The 23,812-nt window shown below is 42.0% G+C and overlaps 1 protein-coding gene across 1 annotated transcript in view; it reads right to left on the bottom strand.

Annotated features, from left to right (window-relative positions):
• OBSCN (obscurin, cytoskeletal calmodulin and titin-interacting RhoGEF) overlaps positions 1-23,812 on the bottom strand; it is a 220,370-nt gene that overhangs the window by 161,215 nt on the left and 35,343 nt on the right. The window contains exons 20-35 of the mRNA XM_088150514.1: positions 23,322-23,597; positions 22,580-22,855; positions 21,397-21,663; positions 19,514-19,783; positions 18,150-18,416; positions 14,956-15,222; positions 13,554-13,666; positions 12,913-13,066; positions 10,914-11,075; positions 9,608-9,712; positions 8,835-9,101; positions 8,067-8,336; positions 6,533-6,799; positions 5,373-5,642; positions 3,509-3,775; positions 1,190-1,459 (exon numbers count right to left, since the gene is read on the bottom strand). Of these exons, the coding sequence (XP_088006640.1) occupies positions 1,190-1,459; positions 3,509-3,775; positions 5,373-5,642; positions 6,533-6,799; positions 8,067-8,336; positions 8,835-9,101; positions 9,608-9,712; positions 10,914-11,075; positions 12,913-13,066; positions 13,554-13,666; positions 14,956-15,222; positions 18,150-18,416; positions 19,514-19,783; positions 21,397-21,663; positions 22,580-22,855; positions 23,322-23,597 (3,768 nt within the window). The remainder of the gene's footprint in view (positions 1-1,189; positions 1,460-3,508; positions 3,776-5,372; positions 5,643-6,532; positions 6,800-8,066; positions 8,337-8,834; positions 9,102-9,607; positions 9,713-10,913; positions 11,076-12,912; positions 13,067-13,553; positions 13,667-14,955; positions 15,223-18,149; positions 18,417-19,513; positions 19,784-21,396; positions 21,664-22,579; positions 22,856-23,321; positions 23,598-23,812) is intronic.

Raw genomic sequence — 23,812 nt, 5'->3', positions numbered from 1 at the left:
TCAAACACTTAAAGAAAAAAAAGAAACCAGGCGTCACCTTTTTGAAATTCGTAACAAAATCAGAAGATGAGCCAAACTGCAGGGGCCTCCAGAAGATGACTTGGCCTAGGGCATCGAAAGGTCTGGAGCTGGCCCTGGTAGAAGGCACTTCGACTCAGCAGAGAGGAAGAAGCAATACCGTTGGAGGGAGCCACTGTGGACCATGGAGTCTTATCCCATGCTCAGCGTAGGAATTCAAGTCAAAGCATCGTTGCAGGATTAAAAAATGGCAGTCATGTCCCTGTGGTCAACACCACACCCCTTTTCATGTGCAATGTGCGTAAAAAAGGGTGGGGTTTTGATTGCACAACTGCTGCTGTCATCTTGACTTTTTTAACATATATACACACTCCCTGTGGACACCGTGAGAGAGGGCTTTCCAGCCTCTGCTTGAATATTGAAAATGTTCCCACCACCTCTCTGGGCCGCTGATTTGACCATTTGACCATTTCATTTACAGATAGTCCTTGACTTAATGACCACAATAGGGACCGGAAAATTCGTCATTAAGCACTGTGGTTGTTAAGCAAGGCATCACATGACCACACCCAATTTTACAACATTTTTGCAGTGGTCATTAAGCAAATCACCAGTCATTAAGTGAATCATGTGGTCATTAAGTGACTCACACAGTTGTTAAGTGAATCACGCAGTTCCCCACTGATTTTGTTTGTCAGAAGCCGGCTAAGAAGGTTGCAAATGGCCATCACATGACCCTAGGACTCTGCAACCATCATAAATACATGCTGGTTGCCAAACACCCAAATTTTGATCATGTGACCACAGGGATGCTATGATGGTTGTAAGTGCGAGGACCAGTTGTAAGTCACTTTTTTCAGTCTCATCGTAACTTTGAACAGTCCCTAAACAAATGGTCATAAGTCGAGGACTACCTGTATTCTTGCTTTAAGAAAACATTCCTAACATTCACTAGGAATTTGCTTTCTGCTTACTGAAGAGAATAGATTGTTCCCTTCTGGGTGTGACATCCTTCTGGTATCTTAATAGGGCAATTATATCCTCCCAGTTAAAACTGGTTAGCTGGAAATGGTGCTCCAGCAAGGATGGTTGCTAGGCTGGTTGGTGATTTCATGGGCCTGTCTACATACTCAAAGTTATTCTAGTATAACAATAGCTCCCTGCTACAAACCTTTCACAACAAGTGAGGCTTTGGATTTTAAGTCACGGACAGAAAACAACACTTCTCCAGCATCAGTAACAAGGGTTTTCTTGATGGTGAGGGTATATTTCCTTCCTTTGTTGAAGGCTCTGAACCTTGCATCATGGCCCACTTCATTCCCATTGATAAGCCACTGACAACCTTCCACACTTTCATGGGAGAGAATGCATTCAAAGCTACAACTCTCCCCTTCTTGGACTTCAACGCTCTTTAGACGCTTTGTAATGCCAATATTAAGCTCTGTGGGGAAAAAGAAGCTGATTAAGTAAAAAACAATTAGCTAATTTTTACGACCCTCAATAAATAATTCGAAATTTCCCTACAGGATGAAATCTTCAGATGGACTAAAAATCCAGAAAGTCCAATGGAATTTCAATGGAAATCTCCCATGGGAAAGTACATATTGTTCATCTGGATTAGCTTATGTGAATACCAAAGATCTTCTTGAATCCAATGACATAGAGGTATCCATGGGGGAGCAGTCAAAAATGGCAGCTGCAACCACGTAATCAATCAAAGGTCCACCCCTTTTTTACATATGTCCCAACACACTCTTAAAAAGGACAGGACTTATGTCCCACAGTTGCAGTCACCATCTAGACTTTTTTGATCTCTCTCCGTGGACACCCCTTCATAGGAAGCCATACTGTGGTCAACTTCCAAGGAAGGACCTGGAATATGGCAAGTCAGTGAAGCCCAACAGGATGTTCTTTTGGAAACAGTTTCTGTTAATCAGAGACCATACCATTTTGTCACTCTTCCAGAATTAGAAAAAACATGGGAGTGGTACTTCTCTTAGAACAAAAGTATGCTTTGAGTGCTAAAAGCATGCTCTTGACATGCTAGCTCACCTCTGTTAGAACTTTAAAGTGCTAAAAGAAAGCTTTGGATGGCACACCATCCTTCTTCTACTTTCAACAGTCAGAGCATTTATATAACCAACGATGCATTGCCAGTCTAGTCCATTGAAGACATTATAATTAAATTTTATTAAGCAATGAAGACCCCAAAATGACAGGTAGACCAACTAGCAAAAAAAAAAAAGGGGGCGGTGGGTGTAAAGAAGAGTTTTCCATTCTTTGTTGCTAATTCCAAGGGCCCGCTAAAGGAATGAGAAAGTCTGGAGCAGAGTTTTTTAACCTCAGCGACTTCAAGATGTGTGGACTTCAACTCCCAGACATTCCCCAGCCAGCATGACTGGCTGAGGAATTCTGGGAGTTGAAGTCCACACTTCTAAAAGTTGCTGAGGTTGAGAAACACTGCTCTAGGTCTTGCAATCTGTTGAAGCTTCACAAAGGACAGGGTGCGGTGGGGAAGGACGATCATGATGGATTTCCTTTGGAAGACAAGGACGAGTGTAACCCCAAAGAAATAGCTAAGATCATCTCTTTCATAATGGGGACACACTGATGCACCCCACAACTGTAAAGGATTTTAGAGCTGACCTTGGAGAAGGTATGAAAAAACTGATAAGGAGGGACCTGCAGAAACTATGCCACCGTTCGGGAAAAGAGGAAAGCATGTTCAAGAAACTCAAAATAACCCCATCTGGATTTTGTTGAGCAGAAGACGGGAGCTCATGAAACAGACACCACAAGGATTCCAGGAATGCTCTTCTTTATTGTTATAGGATATAGTAAAGAATCTTTAAAGTCTGACCAAGTTTCTCTGAGTCCCATCTTATTATTTTGTTATTTTGAGTTTAATTCTCATGTTTGCATCAGTCTCTGGACTGCGTCGTCTTTTCTGCAAGTCCTTCTGTAACAGTTCTTTCATACCTTCCCCAAAGTCACCTCAAAAGTCAATAGCCAACATTTATCTTAACACATGAATCCTGCTTCCCTTTTCCTTGTCTTGAAGGTAAAGTACTCTAGTGGAACATTCGTCTCCTACCAGAAAAAAAAATTCTCTATAGAAAAGTGATATACAACAGAAACCAAACCAACCAACAGTATGGCTTGTCTGTGCTGTGTAACATTCTAATATATCAGAAGACTTGGAAGGAAGGGAACAGAAAGAGCAATTTAGGGTGGTTGATTTGCCCATGGTGTGGAGTCAACTCTGATCCACCTCTGTGGCTTCATCAGGCATGGAGTGGACTGAGTGAGAGTCAGAACTTCTCCCACATGATGCCCTATAGTTGTGCTGGACCAACTCCCATAATCCTTATCCTGCACTGATTGTGGAAGTGAAAGACCAATAGATCTGGAGGCCCACCGCTGGAAAAGAGTGGTGAATGATTATTCACCTAATTCAACAGTTCTTGACCTCCCAATTCAGAGCCTGTACCTTGAATGATGACTTTAGACTTGGCGACATCCGTGCCAAGATCACATGTGTACCATCCAGCATCATCCTTGCTGAGATCCCGGATGATGAGCCCCAGAGATTTCCCAGACTGCAGCATCTCATATTTGTCTCCTGGGGTGAGTTCCACCCCTTCCTTTTTCCACACAGGCTTAACCTTCGGTTTTGAGACTTCACACTCCAGCGTGACGGTGCTTTGCTCCTCTGCAACCACATCATCCAAAGATTTCATGAAGACGGCGGGCTTCTCTGAAGAAGATTGCAACAAAGGCGGCGTGGTTAGGATCGAACGTTTTGGAAGCCCTGCAATCTGGGATTAGCAACTTGGTGTGCACCTGGACTCCTGCAGAAGTATTCAGCAATAGTATATGTATGCATATTTGTATATCTATATGTGTGTGTATACACACATATACACACACACACACAGAGATGTATTAATAGATAATAGGCTACCCAGAGCACCTGAAAGCCAAGGGTCATATCTTTAGTTCTTAGGAATGTCTGTAAATGGAGAAGAAGATAAAGAAAAAATTGAGTGTGGGGAGGGGGCAGTGTAGTTGGGAAAAGCTCTTGAAGGAGGGAACAGGAGTCAGAGCAAATGGAGACCCCTGGGGGCTACTTCAAAGGAATAGGAAGGACAGTATGGAGAATGAGTATGTGTGCATCACATATGTGCCTATGTGTTCTATGTATATTTTCTGACTCTGGTCTTCAGTGTAGGAGTGGGGTTTATGGAGTTTTCCTTCCCCGACAGGCCCATCCATCAGGCCCATCCAGGCCCATCCACCAGGAGAGGGCTCCAAGAAGTCAACATGGTGGCCACAACCATGCAGTTGAAGCCCTGCTTCTTTTTTCCATTCAACACACATTAAAAAGGGGTGGGTCGCAACCACCAGCTTGATTTTTTGACCTCCCGCTCCAGCAGGCTCCAGTGTTCCTTGATAGGGTAATTCAACATGATTTAGGAGTTTGGTTATTTATCTTTTAAATTGCTTTTATGTTTTAACATTTCGGATGTTGCCTAGATGTTGTCACTTCAGCAACTGAGGAAGGTTATAAATCAAGTAAATAAATTAGGAAGGCGCCTAGGGTGTCCGCAGGGTATGGTCAGAAAAAGTCAAGATGGCAACTGGGATGGTATGACTGAAGCTCTGCATTTTTTTATTTGCATTTCCCACACCACAACATAAAAAACAGGGCTTTGATCACCCCAACACAGCCGCCACCTTGACTTTTGTGACCATACCCTGTGGATACCCCTGGAAGACACACACACACAGAAACACAGACACCCTCACACAGCGCCATTATTGACAGGGCCAATTTCATGGAGGGACTTGTTTGAAAATGTGCCTGTACATCTTCATTGCGCTGTGCTAGTTGTGGCATAATGGAAGTTGCCCAACACATTTCCTGAGCACCAGATGGAAAAAAGTGATTATTGATACATCTGAGTACATGCACTGTGAATAATCACACATTTCTCTCCTCTTCTCCTTGCCTGCGCATTCTCTCCCTTCTACTGCTTCTAGGTAGGAAGGGGGACCTGACTTTGTAAGATGGCAGGCATGCAAATAAATAGAAGCAGTTGTAGCAGGAATACTGCTAGGAACCAGGAAAACTCTCCTGATGTGACCGGCCCTCCAGCACCAGACCCAGATGAGGAGAAGATTAACAGAGATGAAGCAAACCAAACACTGGGATGTCCTTTGACCAGGGAGCAGTTCTGTTGTGGCCTGAGGGTGTACCCTTGGATTCCATCTGTTAAGATGGAGAAAGGACATCCCTCAAACCACCAAGGTGCCCAAGGTCCTCAAGGGCAAAGGGAGAAATAGGGGCTCACCTTTCACCTTCAACCGGGCACTCTCTGAGACTTTCTTCTGGACCTTGACTGTCACTGTCCCGCTGTCTTCCGGCATGACGTGCTTGAGGGTCAGGCTATGGGACTTGCCCAACTGCTTTATCTCATTGAAGTTGTTTGGGAAGAGGTGGGTGTCATTGAGAAACCATTCGACATCCTCACTGTCTTCAGACAACTCACAGGAAAAGGCAGCACAGCTCTCCTCATCAACTTCCACATCCTGCAGATGTTTGGTGATCTCCACTTTGCGTTCTGTTGCAAGAAAGAAAGAGTCAAAGATGAGACTCCACCGCCTTACATTGCCCCATTCCAAATACCACCTGGTAAATCCTTCCACACATTGTAAACTTTGTATTTCACCTGCTGCCTATCTTCTTTCAGTTTGTAAGTTTTCATGGAAACGTCAAATTACTTCAAAGAATTGGAGAATTGGAGGCCTATCTGAAGCAGAAGCTTTTTTTCCAAATATTGCAGGCTCAGCTTAAGATAGGTAGCTCTCACCCTTAGCAAAAGATATCTTTTTCCTCTTACCTGAGACTCCCCAAAAACCTATGAAAAACAATTCCTTCCCTGAACCCTCACCATGTTGCTCCCATCACTGTTTTCTACAAACCATGTCCTTATGTGAGCTCCCTTACACTCCCTATTCTAGCAAGACAATGTTTATGCTACACACTCTTGTCTAAATGTGGTGCAGGTAGTCCCCAGTTGAAGAACAAGGTCCATTCCCAAGGTCTATCCTGAAGCTGAATTTGGATGTAAGCCGGAACAGTATTATTGTATCATACTGTATAAATAGTATTGTGTAATGAACTTGAACTCTTGTGTACTGAACTTGTACACAATTATATTGGTTCCGGATACCACCCATGACAACTCACCATCTCCAAGAATCTATCAATTCCTCTCTTAAAATCATCCTCACAATTGATGGCCATCATCACATCTGATGACAGCCAATTCCAGTCTAACTCTAGTGTTTTATGAAAATGTCCTTCCTTGTCCTGGATTGAAATGTCATGATTTCTTTTAGTTTTTCCTATAAGGTCAAGGGGGTAAACCTTAGTTTTCTAAGGGCAAACCTTCTTGTCTTCTACACGCAAAGAAGGACAATCCCCAAAGGCACCATCCCATCTACATACCCAAAATGGTCAGTGTGGCTTTAGTCTCTGCGCTTCCAGCTTTGCATCTGTAAACACCAGAATCCCCAACAGTCAGCCTCAGGATTTTGAGTTCAGCGGTGAACTTTTCCCTCTTGAACTTAAATTTCTCAGAGGGCTCCAGCAGGGTATGGTTTCGGTACCACTCAACCTCCTTTGGGGATGGCTTGAAGTCACAAGAGAGGACCACAGAATGGGTTTCCAGGACAGTCTTGTCTTCTAGTGGCCTGGTAAAGATCACTGGAATTTCTACAGAGAGAAAGTTAAGAAGGTCAATGTCTAAGCTAAGAGGAATCCTCAGAATCAGAGGATTGAATCAAGCTGTAAAGCAACCTCTTCCAACTAGATAATCCTTGTGGTCTCTCATAGCTCCACAACTCTATGCTGCTGTGAACTCGGCACCTCCAAATAGGTTAGAACTGCAATTCCCAGAATTTCAGCCAGCTTGAGGCCATGCGGACTGATAATTTTGGGAATTGTCATCCCAGCCCATCTGTGTATGTCGGGTTCAGCCCAAAGAACTCCACGAGACAGTACAGGTCTAGTTCGATAGCTTTTATTAGCTTCCATCTACAAGACAGAATCTCGCCAGACTGAATCTAAACTTCCCAAGCCAGCAAGCAAACACCGTGAATTCCTTAGGGTGGTGCCAGTCTCATCCTCTTCACCTTCCCACGCTCTTGCTGGGGGCTAAGGAAATGCTTATCTCCCTGAACGCGGCCTTCACCAAACCATTCCATCATAGTGTAGTTGCAATCTATCACTTCTGTATAAAATTTTTGACGTGCAGTTTTGCAGCTGATTTCTTGCTCTCATTTTCTTATTCTTCCCCTGTGCCTTAAAAGAGGTGCATATTTCAGTCACTTAAAAACCCTTGAAATAATCCACTGAAACTCTGCACAGTGAATGCGCTTCAAAGTGATTACCATCACTAATGTTTTCCAATTTGGTCAACCAGTTAAGAGCTCTGATGCTTCCTCATTATTGAATCTTTTACCAAATCAAATCTGAATTGATTCAGCTCTGTTAAGCCTTAAATATTGAAACTTTAACACCCAAGTACTTGTATTTCAGTGCTATGTTTTATTGTTATAATCAGAAATGTTTAAGTATTTCCTTCTGGTTTCTGTAAATCTTGTTACAAAACAGTATAGTATGCTGGCCAGGGAAGATAATAAAGATGTTCTATTCATGCTTGGTTCGGTTCTCTTTGATTCTGTTACGGTTTGGTTCATATTGCATCTTGTTGCTTCCCAATCTCAACTTTGGATAAAAATCTGTCACATTTGAATCAGATTTTTAGCTGATTTTATTCAATGGGGGCATGGAATTAGCAACATCTAAGAGGAAAGGTAAGGGTACCCTGAAGATGCTAAAGAGGGAAGGGAAAGGAAGGGACAGGAGCACAAAAGTCCACGCTGAGAAAGCCTGTTCTTCCACCTAAGAAATGGACACACCGGCCTAACCTCCCAAGTGTTCTGTGGCTGTTTCAAGCTTTGGGGGAGCATCATCTTACCTTTGACCACGAGGTCAGCCAAGGATTTGGATTTGCCAATGGCAAACTGGATGGTCCCTGTCATGTCCACATTGGTCTTCCTCAGGACCAGCCAGTGGGTTCTCCCCTCTTGTTCTATGATGACATTTGGGCCATCCTGCAGCAGTTCACCACGAAGAGACCATTTGGGGGGCTTCACTGACTGAATGGAGATTTCACATTCAAATCTGGCTTCTGCTGGTTCTGTCACCTCAACATCTCTCAGCTCCTTCACGATGTTGATGGATTGTTCTGAAGAGAAATTATGGAAGACAAAGCTGAAAGCTAGGCCATGACCACCAGTGCTTGGGGACCTGGCCATCTCCAAGCCTTCAAGTCACCGTTGTTGTCATGAAGTGTTGCAGGAAGAACTTTCTAAGATAATAATAATTATTGTAACAATGATCGTAACTAATGTATAATGATAACAATTGGGTAACAATTGGCTAGGTTGCTGAAGTTATTTTAAGAAAAGAGGAGGAAAGTAAAATAAAAAGTTAAGTTCCAGTTGTGTGGAGTTAAAACTCCCAGAATTCTCAGCAATGATGGTCAGGGAATTCTGGGAGTTAAATCCACACATCAGGAGGCCACTCAGGCTGGGAAAAGCTGATTTAGGGGTAGTAATATCAAGACTCTTCTTCTCCTCATAGATCTGCTGTCACAAAATGGCTCCCTCAGATCAACTCCTTCCCCTTTTTTCCCCAGCTTTTCTTGACAAATTGATATTACAAGTGAGGAAGAGGGGAGTACCTTCCACATAGAACTGGGCGCTGCTCTTGTCATCAATGGCATCACAGGTGTAAATGCCTTCATCCTCAAACTCTGTCTCGTTGATTACAAGCTTTCGGTAGATCCCATCGCTCACCATCTCATACTTCTGGCTAGGATGGATCTCTCGGTCTCCCTTGAACCACCTGACTATAGCGTTTGGACGAGAAACTTGGCATTCCATGAACCCCCGGTGTTTTTCAATGGCAATCTTCACACGGAGGGGTTTAACTATCTTTACAGGTAGTTCTGAAGGAGGAGAATAGAAGGTCACTGATGAAACTGTTAAGGGAATTCAAAGTGAGTAATAAACCAAAACTTAACAAACTTTACAATCATCTGCATAAGCTAGCCGGTATTCATAGCCCCTAGTTCACCTTCCTCCTAACTTGGAAGTCTTCCAGATGTGTTAAGACTGCTTTCCCCATAATTTTCAACAGCACCAAAGAGTATTTTGGGATTGCCCTCGGAACACATCTGGAGAACCTGACACTGGGAACAGACGTTGTAGCTCAGTCAAGGGTCCAGTACTAAGAAGACGATGAATTCACAGGCAAATAAAATTCCTCAGTTCATACATCAATCTCTCAATGGTTACCGTATTTTAGAAGAAAACCCAACTTCAGTGCTGAGTATATATCAAATGATTAAGCAGGTGAACCTTTCAATACTGGGTTCTTACAGAGTAGCTAGTGTGGGGCTACGCTTCCTGAAAAATGAAAAGATTGGCACTGAATTATGGAGTAACTCATTACCTTTTACTTTAAGTTGAGCTCGGGATTCTGCAACTTCGGCCACAAATTTGATCTCTGCAGAATCCTGCATCACCACACTTCGGTAGACAAGCAGGTGGCTTTTCCCTGTACACAGAAACACAGTCTCCCAGTTATGGGCCATCCACGTTAAGACAAAAACACTCCACTCACTTATGCAGAAACATCTCCACATTTAAGGAACAGCAAAGATAAGCAGGAAGGAATAAGAGGATTACGGGTACTGCTACCTGTTTCCCTAGGATGAGGGTCAGGAGGTTAATGGGACCCATGATGGTTATTTGTGGGAACTTGCTGTTGTCCTCAGCTGCCATTATACTGGTTGTAAGTATGTATGTATGTATGTATATTATCCTAACGCAAACTCCAAATGTGGGTACGACATTACCATGCATATTTAAAAGAGACAAGAGCTGTGTTTCAATGCATGCTTTGACATTTCCTCTCCCTTGACTCCTCTGGGGATACCCATGTTTCTATTTTCATTGCTATGTTGGATTTAATCAGACTTTTTAAAGTATTTCTATCTATGGCTATTGGGCAGTTTAAAACGTTTAATAAATAAATGCAGCTAGTCCCCGGGCTAAGAACACCCAGTTTAAGGATGACCCATAGTTAAGAATGGAGCCTACTGTAGCAGAATTGGAGTTAAATACACAATGGTTCGAATTAATTACACAATACTAATTATACAGTATTATAATATACTGTTCCAGCTTACATACAAATTCGACTTAAGGACAGACCTTGGGAACAGAACTTGTTTGTTTGTTTGTTTATTTATTTATTTATTTATTTTCAAATTTGTCATCATCCATCTCACTGCAAGCGACTCAGGACACTTAAACTGGGGATTAACTGTACAACAATTTTATTTGGCTTTATTGTATAGGGTTTTTACTCAGATTGTTAGTGTGCTTTAATGTAAACTGCTCAGCAGTTTCAGTTATTGGGTGGGTTAAGTCAAAGTCAAAGTCATCCTATTACAAAACTGTATGGTATGCTGGTCAATCACTGCAATAAAGATGTCCTGTCCTGTCCTGTCCTGTCCTGTTCCATTCCTGTTGTATGTCTCATTTCATGTGTCTCTAAAATTAGGGAGGCTACAATTCCTAAGATGATTTGAGGAACACCACAAGATTCAACCTGATAAAGAACCAAGGGAAGATCTGGTCTGCAGATATCCGATCACCAGTCTTTAGCTGCAAGCCAGTTGTAACATGCCACCGTCTTATCCATTTTGTGTCCTCAAGATTCCAACAAGTCCTTTCTATTCTCTTCTCCTTACCTTCCTGACATAGCTTGATGTTCTCTCCAGCCCGGATTTTGTTCTCATTACTGAACCACTGGGTTTGGACATCATCGTGCGAAATTTCACAGAGAAAAGAAGCACTTTCTTTTTCGCTTACTTCCACATCTTCCAATGGTTTCACAATCTTGATGTCTCGGGCTAAGGAATCAAAATGAGGCATGTTGTTAAAGGTAGAGTCTTTGTTCCTTGTATTCACTAAACATGGATTGGGGTGTTGTCCTTCTGCACTTCCAGATTTATTTTAGCAGTTAGGGCAACATAGCGATAGATCAGTGGGAAAAAATTTCTGGGAGAAGAGTCAGGAGTAGACATTGAAGTTCAGCTGGGTGGCAACCAGAGATGGCAGACAAATTGTTAAGTTTGCATGTGAATGTGAACTTAACTCATTTCTATTGTCAAAGGAATTCACAACCCCACATTTAATTACCTGAAATATTCACTTCCCAGAATTTTGCGATACAGTTCACTATTTTTAAAGTGTATTAGGGGAAACTTGAAATATGGGACTCATTTATACAAAATACAGTAGGTTAAAAATAATATGATAGTCATAATGTATTAGAAATATATACATACTTGAATAATATTTGCATTAGATAAGTATATATAGAATTGTAATTGTTTACTGTTATAATGACATATTACCACTTTTTTTCCTTTCTTATATTTCTTTCACTTTTTGTTAAAGCACTTTCTATGTGTGTTTTTTTCTTCGCTTTTTGAAAAAAATTAAAAAATGAATATATAAAAAGTGTATTAGGGGAAAGTTTGTGAGTGTGTGTGTGGGGGGGTATGTGTCCAGCAAAATGTTCATATATATCCAGAAATGCAAATCTGTAGCCAAAAACTCAACTTTTAGAGAAATGCACTCCCAAATATGTATACATTTTAATGCAAACATTAAAAAAAAAATCTGGGAAAACTGAAGGGTTTGCAAAAAAATGAAAACCAGAAGGAAACTGAGACTGACATATTCACTGATCTCTTCTGGAAGAGTTGGAATGGAATCTGCACGGAACCCGTTTAAGAAAGGCAGATTTACTGAAGTGGGGAGTAAATTTCATAAGTGGCAGTAAAATAAACTGTAGAAAGTAGGTATACTGGCATTTTTAACATGTAATAATAAATGAAATGGAAACATTTTTGTATCTGACCTGTGCTTCTTCAATGATACAACATACAACTTTATACTATAATTAAACAAACATATACACCCTGTCACTATATATAAATGTTTCTCAACCTTGACAACTTGAAGATGGGTGGACTTCAACTCCCAGAATTCCCCAGCCAGCCATGCTGGCTGGGGAATTCTGGAAGTTGAAGTCCACATATCTTCAAGTTGCTAAGGTTGAGAAACACCGAACTAGATTGAAATCTGGGCATCTTTTTCTACCAGAAAAATAGTTCTCACACTGATAAAAAGCCTAGTGGTTGTCAGAATGATAAACACATGTAGTCTGTCCTGTCTGTTCACAAAGGAGGCGACTTTCTCCACTCTGCATTGACAAAGTGGGGGTAAGTGAAGAATTTTGCCTCCTTAAATTGCCCAAATCTATCTATCTATCTATCTATCTGTCTGTCTGTCTGTCTGTCTGTCTGTCTGTCTGTGAGAGAGAGAGAGAGAAGTAAAGTCCTTGCTGGAATTCTTGTGTTGTAATTTAATCTTCCTTGTAATAAATACTATTAGTGACAGTTCCTAAATTCTTCTTCCTTGGATGAGCTATTTGTAGAGTCCAAGGAGGGCGGTTTGACCCCAGCAAAATGATTAAGGGGAACACGTGTGCCTGTGTCTGTGTCTAAAAAGAAGGTGCTTGTTGCAATTCTTGTGTTGTAATGTAATCTTCCTTCTGTTCAATACTGTTAATCACAGCTCCTAGACCCTTGTTTCCTGGATGAGATTCCAAGGAGGAAAGTCCAACACCAACAAAAGTGGTTTAGGAAGCACATTTTGGCTCCGGCCACTGGAACGTACCATAGATCTCCAAAACAGCTGAGCTCTTGTCATCCACAGCGTCACACATGTATGTTCCTTGGTCTTCGTATTCACATGTGTGAATTGTGAGGCTTCTCTTCGTCCCTCTGGAAACGATGACCATCTTTTTATTTGGCCGTATCTCCGCCCCATTCTGAAACAAAGAAGTCCACAGGGGAGTTTACTGGCAGAAGATTTTACCAGATTCAGGAAGCCCTTGATCACATGAGTTTTGTCATGCCAAATTCTGTGTGGGAAGAAAGTTTTTAAGGTCCTGACAAGCATTCAACCAAGATACATACAGTTCTTCAATCCAACTATTATTAACCTGGGCATCAAGAGCCAATGCGAACTGTGCCAACCCCACAACAGGATGAAAAGTAACTCCCTTGTTTCTTCTGCAAGAGCTGGTAAATTTTTTGTTATAGAAAATAACATTGCTCTTCATTTTTTGGATAGGAAAATGACTTGACAAAGAAATTCGATACACATGCTCTAGTTTACACAACATCTATGCATTCCATCAACAGCAGAATCTATTATCATGGAGCTAGAGATGCATTGTGACAAGAGATAGGGTTGTGCTACCCCAGACATTGGAGAGAAGAAGTACAGAGACCTATATTCAATAAAGACAATACCTTACGCCACTTCACTTCCGCGTTAGGCCTGGAAAGCTCGCACTCCAGGGTTACGTCATCCTTGTTCTGAACTTTGAGATCTCCTAAAGGTGTGATGATTTTCACTGGGGATTCTGCCAGGAAGTAAAATGTAAACAATCAAAGGAAAACTGAGCTTGTGAGAGACATGACTGGGTGAGTTGAGTTGCTTATGACATCTAATGGACAAAGAACAAAATGCCACCTGCAGAGAGCATATCAAGGTCATTTTCAAGCTTTGTGCCTGAGAATTGATCTGAGGCCACCATACCCACCAGGAGGAACCAGGATCTCACTTTCCTAGTTCCATCCTGAAACGACTCGGAATCATTTTGAGTACAAGTGAGTAAAAGACACCATTAGGATTGCCAACATTAGTTCCAAAGAGAATATTTTCTGCAGCTCACAAATGTCTGGTGGTTGCAAAGTTTCTGGTTACAATGCTGTACAAATAAAGTTCTCATTGACCAATAACTCTGAGGGATACTAAAACTACCAGAAACATATTTACTTTGTTTGCTATTACTGTTCTCCTATATTTATTTTCTCCACTGATTTTCTCTGGCCTATGGTTCATAATCTGAGGTCTGATATCAACCCTATATTTAACCTTGAGCATGCCATGGCTCTTGCGACTGATCTCTAGGCCTGCTGAATCCTCGACAGACTGAGAAAACGAAATCAGCTCTGTAGAACCTAGTTCAGAGGTTTAGCTCTGCAACTGCATCTGGAATTACCTTCCTTCTCGTCTCTTACATTTGGGTATTGATTGTGTTGCTAACACACTAACTACCCAAACATCTTCCTGGGGGAAAAGAAAGGAGCTTCTAACGGTCAACAGGTTTGCCAGCCAGATGTTCAGTGGTCACAGCTGCATTCCGCAAACACAGATTGTGCTCAGCCAAATGGTTTGATGTATGGAACTGATGCACAGTCAACTGTGTTCGTTGGACAGGCATTCCATCTATCCAATGGATGAGTTATTGCTCTTCTGCAGGACAATTGTGTGTGTTTCTGCCCAGTTGAGTCAATAATCTATGTATTGTTACCCTGCTCATTGAACCATCCATGGTGTCTGGTGCTCATATACCTGATTATCAAATACGCTGGCCATCTTTCTCATCAAGGAATTACAGGCTTCCTTGTGCAAGACGTAACTTGGACAACCACTACAAAGGTTGCCAAGTTTCTACTAATAGCTATATCTTGCAGAAGGCAGGTGATAGCCTCTTCTCATTAAAAATTGTTTCAGTTTGGTTTTTTCCTGTATTTTAATATTTGTATTTGTGTTTTATTGACCTAGGACCTTAATAAAATGAAATGAAATGGGTGAGTTGGCACAACTCTGCCATCCATAATTTAAAAGAGGTATCTGAGTGCCTACCTTTCACGTTAAGCCTGCCTGTTGTGTGAATACCTTCAGCCTTGAAAGAAACAAGACCTGAGTCCTCAAGTGTCAAGGACGAAAGGGTCAGTGAATGCTTCTTCCCTTGGACAGTTATGTGGCAGTTGTCCTGTGATTTGAGACGTAGACCATCCTTCATCCAAATGGCTTCCACATTTTCATGGGACAGTTCCACCTCAAAGGTGACAGATTCCTTTTCATGAACATCCATTGGCTGCAGTCCTTTGATCAGCTTGATGGGTCTCACTTGGAAACAGAACAACATGGATGAGACATGTTTGGGTCAAAATACAGGTAATGCCTGACTTACAACCATTCATTTAATGACTGTTCAAAGTTATGGCAGTGCTGAGAAAAGTGACTTACGACCGGTCCTCACACTTATAACTGTTGCAGCATCTGTGCTGTCACATGATCAAAATTTGAGCCCTTGGCAACCGGCATGTATTTACAACAGTTGCAGTGTCCTGAGGTCACGTGATTGCTATTTGCAACCATCCCAGGGGGCTTCTGACAAGCAAAGTCAATGGGGGAAGCCAGGTTCACTTAACGACCATGGTAAGAAAAGGTTGTAAAATCAGGCATGACTCACTTAACGACTGCATCGCTTAGCGATGGAAGTTCCAATCCCAATTGTGGTCGTAAGTCAAGTACTACCTGTAAAGCTCATATTTGCCACTCTTCAATTGAGAGGAAATAGGACAGCCTGCCACTCATCTTGAAACAAACACATAGCATTTCATTTTGTTCTCATTTGAAATCCACAGGTTTCCTAATTTGCAGTGTGGTTCATCAACAATTTAAAAAAGAGAAGAAAAAGGTCTATATAAAATATCTAAAAATAAATATGAAAATACATTATATTAGGGAACACTGTTTGCCAAAACTGTGTACCTTGAGCCAAATTGCCAACAAAAGGCAGAGGCTTGGAGAAATACACACCAACATTCCTACAAATTTTACTGCAGATTTAAAAAAAAAAATCTTAAAACCAGAACTTGACATTTTCATAAAAATGATGAGCCAATCTGATATATTCAAAAAATGAGAAACAATTAAACCGCCTGCTTGGCGAATTCATCAATTCCCACCTGCATCACAGCGATGGCCAGGAGTAAGGCTACCTAAAAATGTGAAAACATCCTTTAAAATACACCATTGATCTGTTTGGCATACAAGTGATCTGTTCTATCTTTGGCATGAACATTTAACAGGAGCTAGTCTTCAACTAAAGCCACTACAACAGAGTTTCTTCAAAGTCTCTTTCTTGACATTTATCTCACTTACAGGGCAATATATGGAAAAGAATTCAACATAGCTCTCAGTAGATATGCGGTCAGCACTGAGAAATGTGCTTGTAGGCATCTGAGAGTTATTTCAGAGAAGAGTGCAGGTGAACAGATTAGAAAACACCAACTGAATGCCCACAAAAATTGCAAAGGAGGTGTTCATCCCGCAATACTATAGGAGGTCAGAAATGAATGAGTTCTTGTATTGTGGAAATCCAACTCACCCATTTAACTTGCATGACCTAAGCGGCATATTGAAAATAGTGGGTGTATTATGAGTACTTTCCCCATGAACTGAGAAGCTACCATGGAAGAGTTGTAGGCTTCACACTTTTCAGACCTGATGGAAAACATCAGTTTATGATCTAAAGACATTTAAGTGAATAGGCTTAAATAATGGGATGTTTTGCATGAATGTTGAGATGAACGTTGGTTGTTAAATGTAATACAGGTAGTCCTCATTTAATGACCATTCATTCAGCAACTATTCGAAGTTATGATGGCACTGAACGAGTGGTACTTATGACTGGTCCTTGAATTTGAAGCTGTCACAGTGCCCCTACAGTCACGTGATCACATTTCAGGCACTCAGCAACTGGCCTGCACGTCCAACCATTGCAGCGTCCCACAGTCACATGATTGCAATTTCTGATGTTCCCTGACAGCTTCCAACAAGCAAAGTCAATGGGGAAGCCAACAGGAAGTCACCAGTCACGGTCACGTGAGGTCCTTGCTTAATGATGGCAATCTGGTCCCAATTAGCGTTGTTAAGTAAGGACTACCTTTAAGAGTGGTTTGTAATGGGAGTAAGGCATGCATGAAGATAAATGGAATATTTAGTAAATGGTTCAACATTGTGTAGGGAATAAGACAAAGATGTGTGCTGTCCCCTTGGTTATTTAATGTATTTATGGGTTAATATATAAATAATACTTATGATATTAGAAGTGTGCTGGCTGTGATATGAATGTACATGGACTTTTGTATGCACATGATAGCAGTTGTTGGCTGAGAACCAACTGATCTGCAGCAAATATTAGATAAATTGTATGATGCAACAAGAAGTATGGCTCTGAAAATGAATGTATCAAGACCAAGACGGTAGCTTGAAGTCACTGATTGCAATTTACACTAAAGCTGCAAAAACTAAGCCAGAAAGATAGATTGTTCACTAAAAATAGGAAAAATACGGAAACGGGTAGAGATATTTTAAGACATGCAAAGGCATTGGAAAGGCAAGGAGTTTCTCAGGTCAAGGATATTGTTTTCTCTATTTCTCTGAAAGTGGAAAATAAAGAGATTCAATGTACCTCAAGGATGGAAGGGTTTGTGAGGAATTTAAAGCTAGACTTGGACTGGCTAGAAGAGTTGGATTGTCAATGTATATTGAGAGTTCTTCACTATCCAATTTGATCAGTTGTCTTAACTGGCTGTTAATCTGCTCTCAATAAAACTTAGTCCTTTGATATGTCATGGGATCCCTGGAGAAGTCAGCACCAGCTGAGCTACAGGGCCAGACATGCATTTTGAGAGCAGTCTTCCACTACTTGAAGGCTGTCCCAGGAAAGTGGCTATTCTCCATAGTGCCCAAGGAGGAATCAAGGAGTGGACGCATTACAGAAGGTAATCCAAACTCAAAAAGAGGAGGAATTTCCCGACTGTGAGAACTATGAAGCTGTGGAACAGCCTGCCTCCTGAAACCATGGGGGCTCCATCCCTGAAGGTTTCCAGACAAAGGTTGGACAATCATTTATCTGGGGTGGTCCAAGGCTTCTTGCCCTGGACAGGGGGCTGGACTAGAAGTTCTCCAATGTCCCAACCCTAGGATTCTACAATTCTCACAAGTATGGCATTCCTCCAAATTAGCCCCAAGAGAGGACTTACTTTCTACAGTGACTTTGGCTTGCGTCTTGTCATGGAGAGTTTCACATGAATAAAACCCGCGGTCATCGCATGCCGCACTCTTAATCACCAGGCTGTGCTTTGTCCCCTGGGCCTTGATCTCCATGTTGGCAGTTGGGTGAAGCAGACTCCCATTCTTTGCCCATTTCACCTCCGCGGTTGGCTTGGACAGCTCTACTTCTAGCATCACTGTCTGCTTCTCCTCCACAGCTTTTGCCTCCAGCTTCTTCAGGAATAACACTGGTGCTTCTAATTAAAGGAAACCCAAAAACAATGTTGAGAAAGATCAAAAGCCCAGAATCAGGAAGATTCAAAGCAATACAAATAGTGGCCTTCATAAATTGTGGCGAGGCTTGAATGGAGGCAGAGAAAAAAGAAGCTGTCGTGATCATCTGCTCAGCAAGTTTGCATTTTCAGAGGAATCCAAACAGCTGGGTTTCCATAGCAGGCTAAATCACAATTTATTCCACCATGAACAAATGGGTTCTTGAATAAATCCCACTTGGCTAGTTTCTTCTGGGGATAATGCAGTACGGTGAACTCATGCTTGAAATAAATAAAGATGATGGATCAAAACTGGCCCATGGCTGCACTGGGGATTTTTCCAAAGAGATTAGAAGCCACCAAGAAAGTAAATTGCAAGAAGATTGCTCCAGTTGGATCTGGCACCATTCCCGAGTGAAAGAGGCCATATTTAAATCGGAGCAACCTTTTCACCCAGCATTAATATTTTCTTCATTCAAAACTTTTGCAACTTTTCTTCTAGATGGGACATCTACCATCTTATTCTGGGTCACTTCCTTAGAAAAATAAGGTGGAGATTCAACACAAAAGAAGGGAATCTATTGAAATTATGATATATGGATTTGATGATTAGTTAAAATAATAGGTCATACAAAATATGTACGTTAAGATGTAGTTTTAGAGTAAGAGGTTCTAATATGATTTATCTATATCTGCTATATAAGAAGCCGGAAATCATTCTTTTTGTAACTTTTCCTTTCTTCCCGTCTTTATTTTCCATCACTTTTGTATCCTTTCTTTATTTCTAACTCGCCTGTTCTCACTTCTTTCTTTGATTCTTAGTTCTTGTTTGCTTTTATCTTTATGTTTTTTATAACTTAATAAAGTTCTTATTTAAAAAAATGGAATCTATCTCTACAGACCACCTGTGTGAAAACGAATCTTGCAAGAAGAAAACTAGCACTCCAGGGAAATGGCTTTTTTCGAAGATCTCACCTTGAGGCACTAGGTTTCTATTTGCAAAGAGCTTTTTAAATAAATGGGAAAGCATTGAGAAATGAGATCCTACACCTGCATGGTTACCTCTTATTGACATTTCTCACCTTCCACTTTCAGGTGGGCTTTGCTGTCTGTTCCTTCGGCTTCAGCTGTGATTTCACCGGTGTCTTGGAGGGTCAGTTCGGTGATGGTAAGACTGTGATTGATGTCCTGATGAGAAACGATGTATTTCTTGCTGGCTTCGATTTTGGCTCCCCGGTGGCTCCACGTGACGGCTGCATCGCTGGGGGAGACGGTGCACTTGAAAACCGCCTCCTTACCTTCTTCTGCTATAATTTTGGAGAGGCCTTTGACAAACTTCACGATGCGAGGGGCTGGGGAGCAGATCAGGGTACATATCACACAAAGGAAAAAGGCTCTATTGCTGACCTTATCAACTCCTCCCTCGCATGGTTTCTCAGCTCGTTTACTTGAGTTTGTTGGAGAATGACAGTGGGCAACTTCCAGTTTAGTGCGTGTCCCAATCAATCCCTCTGTTCAGATCAGGGCAAGCACACACATTATTCGGTTCAGGTTCAGCCAAAAATATACTTGACATTTATTAGCAAAACTTTAAGTGGCAAAAATGGGATAAAAAAGCAAGGAGAAAGAGGGGTGTGAAAAATAGGGAAGAGATAAACTTAATATCGAAAATTGACATTGTTCAGCTTTGCTCTATATCAGGACAGGACTTTGCAGAGCCACTGGAAACAGTCCTGTGGGTCCTGTGGGTCCTGGGCAGTTCCAGAGGGAGTGGCCTTTGCTTGTCCCAAGGTTAACCCTTTTATGTGCCTAAGAGCAGCAGAATAGAAATGGAAAGTAGGACACCACGTGGTTCCTCCTCTATTCTGCCCCAAGAAGGAAACTACTTGGTGTAACAGTGTCATCTTGGCAAGTTTGAGTGGGGAAATCATGGATCCGCTGATGAGCATCCATGGCCTAGGGTTACAATTGCATATGTTGCACCCATGGACCCAAGGGGCGAGGCAATGTTGCACCTGCCCTCTTGCTGATTTTGATACAGACACAGACAGACAGACAGACAGACAGACACTGTGAGTCCACTGAGACTCCTGAAGGAGCACTGCTCTAATGCCACCATGCTAGGCCTTTGTCTTGGACAGGGGTGTGATCCAAAAAATCAAGATGGCAGAGATCAAAGCTCTGCCCATTTTTAATGGGCATCACACATACCCAGTAGACATCCCTGGCCTTGAACCTCTTCATGCCAGGTCTCGATTCAAGTTCACATCTTGACATCTGCACTTATTCTGCTCTACCTGCTCTTACACCTCCAACATAATCTTATCCTCTGTTTTGGATGCTCCAACCAACTATAGGATAGCTTTGCTTTCAGAGCAAATATCTATATATTTTTAAGAAATCTAGCAATTACTGGTAGTCCTCAACTTACAACCATTCTTTTAGCGACCATTCAAAGTTACAATGGTGCTAAAAAAAAGTGACTTACGAGCGGTCCTTGCACTTACGACCACTACAGCATTCCTGTGGTCACGTGATCAAAATTCAGGCACTTGGCAACCAGCATGTATTTACGATGGTTGCAGTGTCCCAGGGTCACATGATCAACATTTGTGACCTTCCCAGCCAGCTTCCAACAAGCAAAATCAATGGGGAACTGCATGATTCACTTAACAACCATGTGATTCACTTAACAACATGGTGATTCGCTTAACGACCACTGCAAAAAATGTAAAATGGGGTGCAGTCACATGATGCCTCGCTTAACAACAACGTGGCTTAGCCAACAAATGTTCTGGTCTCTATTGTGGTCGTAAGTCAAGGACTACCTGTACATTTCTAAAACAGGTATCATATGGCAACAGAGTCCTAGAAGTTTAGCTTTGGTTCATCTGACCAAGTAAGATCAGATCAACCAGGATTGTAACAGCCAGTTCCTATGGTACCCCATAACATCAGTAGCTACCTGTGGGTGTGACCTGAATGGTGCATTGGTCATTTTTTGTCTCACAACAGTAATCTCCCTTGTCTTCGGCCCGCAGGCCTGTGATGATCAGCACCCGTTTTGCACCAGTTTCTTGCATCTGGTAGCGCTTGCTAGCTTTGAGTTCCACTCCATCCTTGCGCCAGACAACCGCGCCTTCAGGCTGGCTGAGTTCACAACTCAAACTCAGGGTCCTTCCAATCTCAGCTTTCACCGGCTCCAGCTTCTTGGCAAATTTAACCGGTATTTCTGAAGTAGAATTGGAAGAAGAAAGTACATGGGTCAAAAGACAGGCCATATATTGCAGGCACTTTCAGAAAAAGTAATTCAGGTTAACAAGAGAGCCCAGAAGTTCTACTTTGCAAATGCAAATTCAGGTTGTAAAATTTGAGGCAGGGCTTGTCTTCTCCACCATGAAGTATAGCGGGGACAAGAAGGGGTGGTAGCATCACAGGGTTGCAAAGGTACAAAAAAACCAAACTGGGGTCTAGATAGAATCTTTCCTTTGGATTTTATTCTCCAATACCAACTCTGTGAGGTCAGTTGGACAGTGTTAGGGCTGGAGGTGGGCATTGGGAAGCTGTGATTCTCAAGCTAGTCAGAACTGTTGGGTAAACATAGCTGTACCCACCTCTCATGCAGAGGAGTTGATGGGGGTAAGGGGGAAGAGGGGAACCAAAAACTCAACCAACCAACCAATCACAATGCATGTAAAAAAGAAGACAGACAAATCTGTCACCCAGTTGCAACCACCATCTTGACTTTTAACCCCTTGCAGATTGTCCTGAAAACCCTCCGTAGCTTCTGTTTTTCCTAAGTAGCAGAAATCATTATCAGGAGACCTGATGCAAACTTCTATCTGTATAAAATGTGCTGAACACAGAACCCCTCTTTTCACAATAATTTATTTTATGGATATATTTTGGCTCAAGGAAGACATGATTCTAAGGTTGGACTAGTAACTACTGAGACTCAAGTAACTCTGACACCACATTGGGGCTGGAATGAGTTTGAGATGATCTCTTTCAGCTTTGGCTGAGCTTATCTTTCTATCTCATGCTAGCACTGTGAGTTGGGCTTGGAAACATAAGCAAGTTGTTTTGGCATCCCAGGATAGTCAATTCCATTGGGATGAATTCCAAGTGGGGTTTTCCCCCCCTCTCACCTTGCACTTTCAGCTGGAACTGCTGTTTTTCACTCTTGATTTCACAGGTGTACACACCAGCATCTTTGACTTCAGCCGTTTTCACAGTCAAGGTCCTAGCAGCCTTCTCTTTCTTCATCTCATATTTCTTGCCATCTTTGATCTCAACTCCATCCTTGAACCACTTGACCTCAGCATCATCAGGTTGTACCAAAGTGGAGAAGATGACATTCTTGTGCTCCTGGGTGACAACTGTTTCCTCCTGAGCAGCTTTCCTTCGGAATTTGGCCTCTGGTTCTGGAAGAACAACAGGGGAAAATAAGTATCTAAAGATACTTCCAGATTTCTTTATGATGCCAAAACTGAAATAAACAAGATGTGAAGTGAAGCCATGTTGCACGTCAAGACACAAGAAATCAAACCTAGATCACAGGCAGGCAAGCAAGCCAGGCACACATTTAATATTGTTACAATGCTGCACCTCACACTCTATTAGGACAGAGAAACAGTTGAATTAATATGGAGGTATCAACTACACACTTTCCGGTTATTTGGATCAAAAGTCACATTTATTTAAAGGATGTGAATCAAACCTCCGTGTCAACATTTGCTTAATCTCACAGAATAATTGCATAATATATTGCCTCATTGAAAGCAACTGATGGTTTATAGACACTTAAAAACCCAAAATAGTCAGGGTACACGTGGCAAACACCAACAAGAAATTGTCAGCACCAGCAGTAAAAAGGAGAAGAGACCTTACCTATTGCTTCAACCTTGAAGGTCAGTTTCTGGCCACCAGCTTCACAGGTATACTCTCCAATATCCTTGGTTGCCACCTGCTCCAGATGCAGTTTCCGGGTGGTTCCCTCTGACTCCATCTTGATGTTTTTGCTGAAGGTGATAGGTTTTCCATCTTTGTACCATTTCACCTGAGTGTCAGCAGTAGCCACCTCACAGGCCAACACTGTGTTCTCTTTCAGGACCGCCTTGACCTCCTTCTTTATTTTGTCCTTATTAGTAAATATTTCAGGAAGCTCTGTGATGTGGAAGAAAGGAGAGCCATATCTGTTGATGGCATGGATGTATGGCTTGCATAACGAGAGTCAACTTCTTCAAGTTGAGTGAGAATTTGCATCCAGTCCTCTCTTATCTTAAACTAATACCCAACCACCCATACCCACCTGGTGGACAACTCTGGATCCCTGTCCATGTGCCTGTATCCTCTCACACCTACCTGTAGCACAAACACCT

This window comes from Python bivittatus, unplaced genomic scaffold (genome assembly GCF_059951505.1).
Source record: "Python bivittatus isolate LINGU-HERP-01145 unplaced genomic scaffold, Pbiv_v1 ctg000610_np1212, whole genome shotgun sequence".
Taxonomy (NCBI): Eukaryota; Metazoa; Chordata; class Lepidosauria; order Squamata; family Pythonidae; genus Python; species Python bivittatus.
This window is presented reverse-complemented; position numbering and strand designations above follow the sequence as displayed.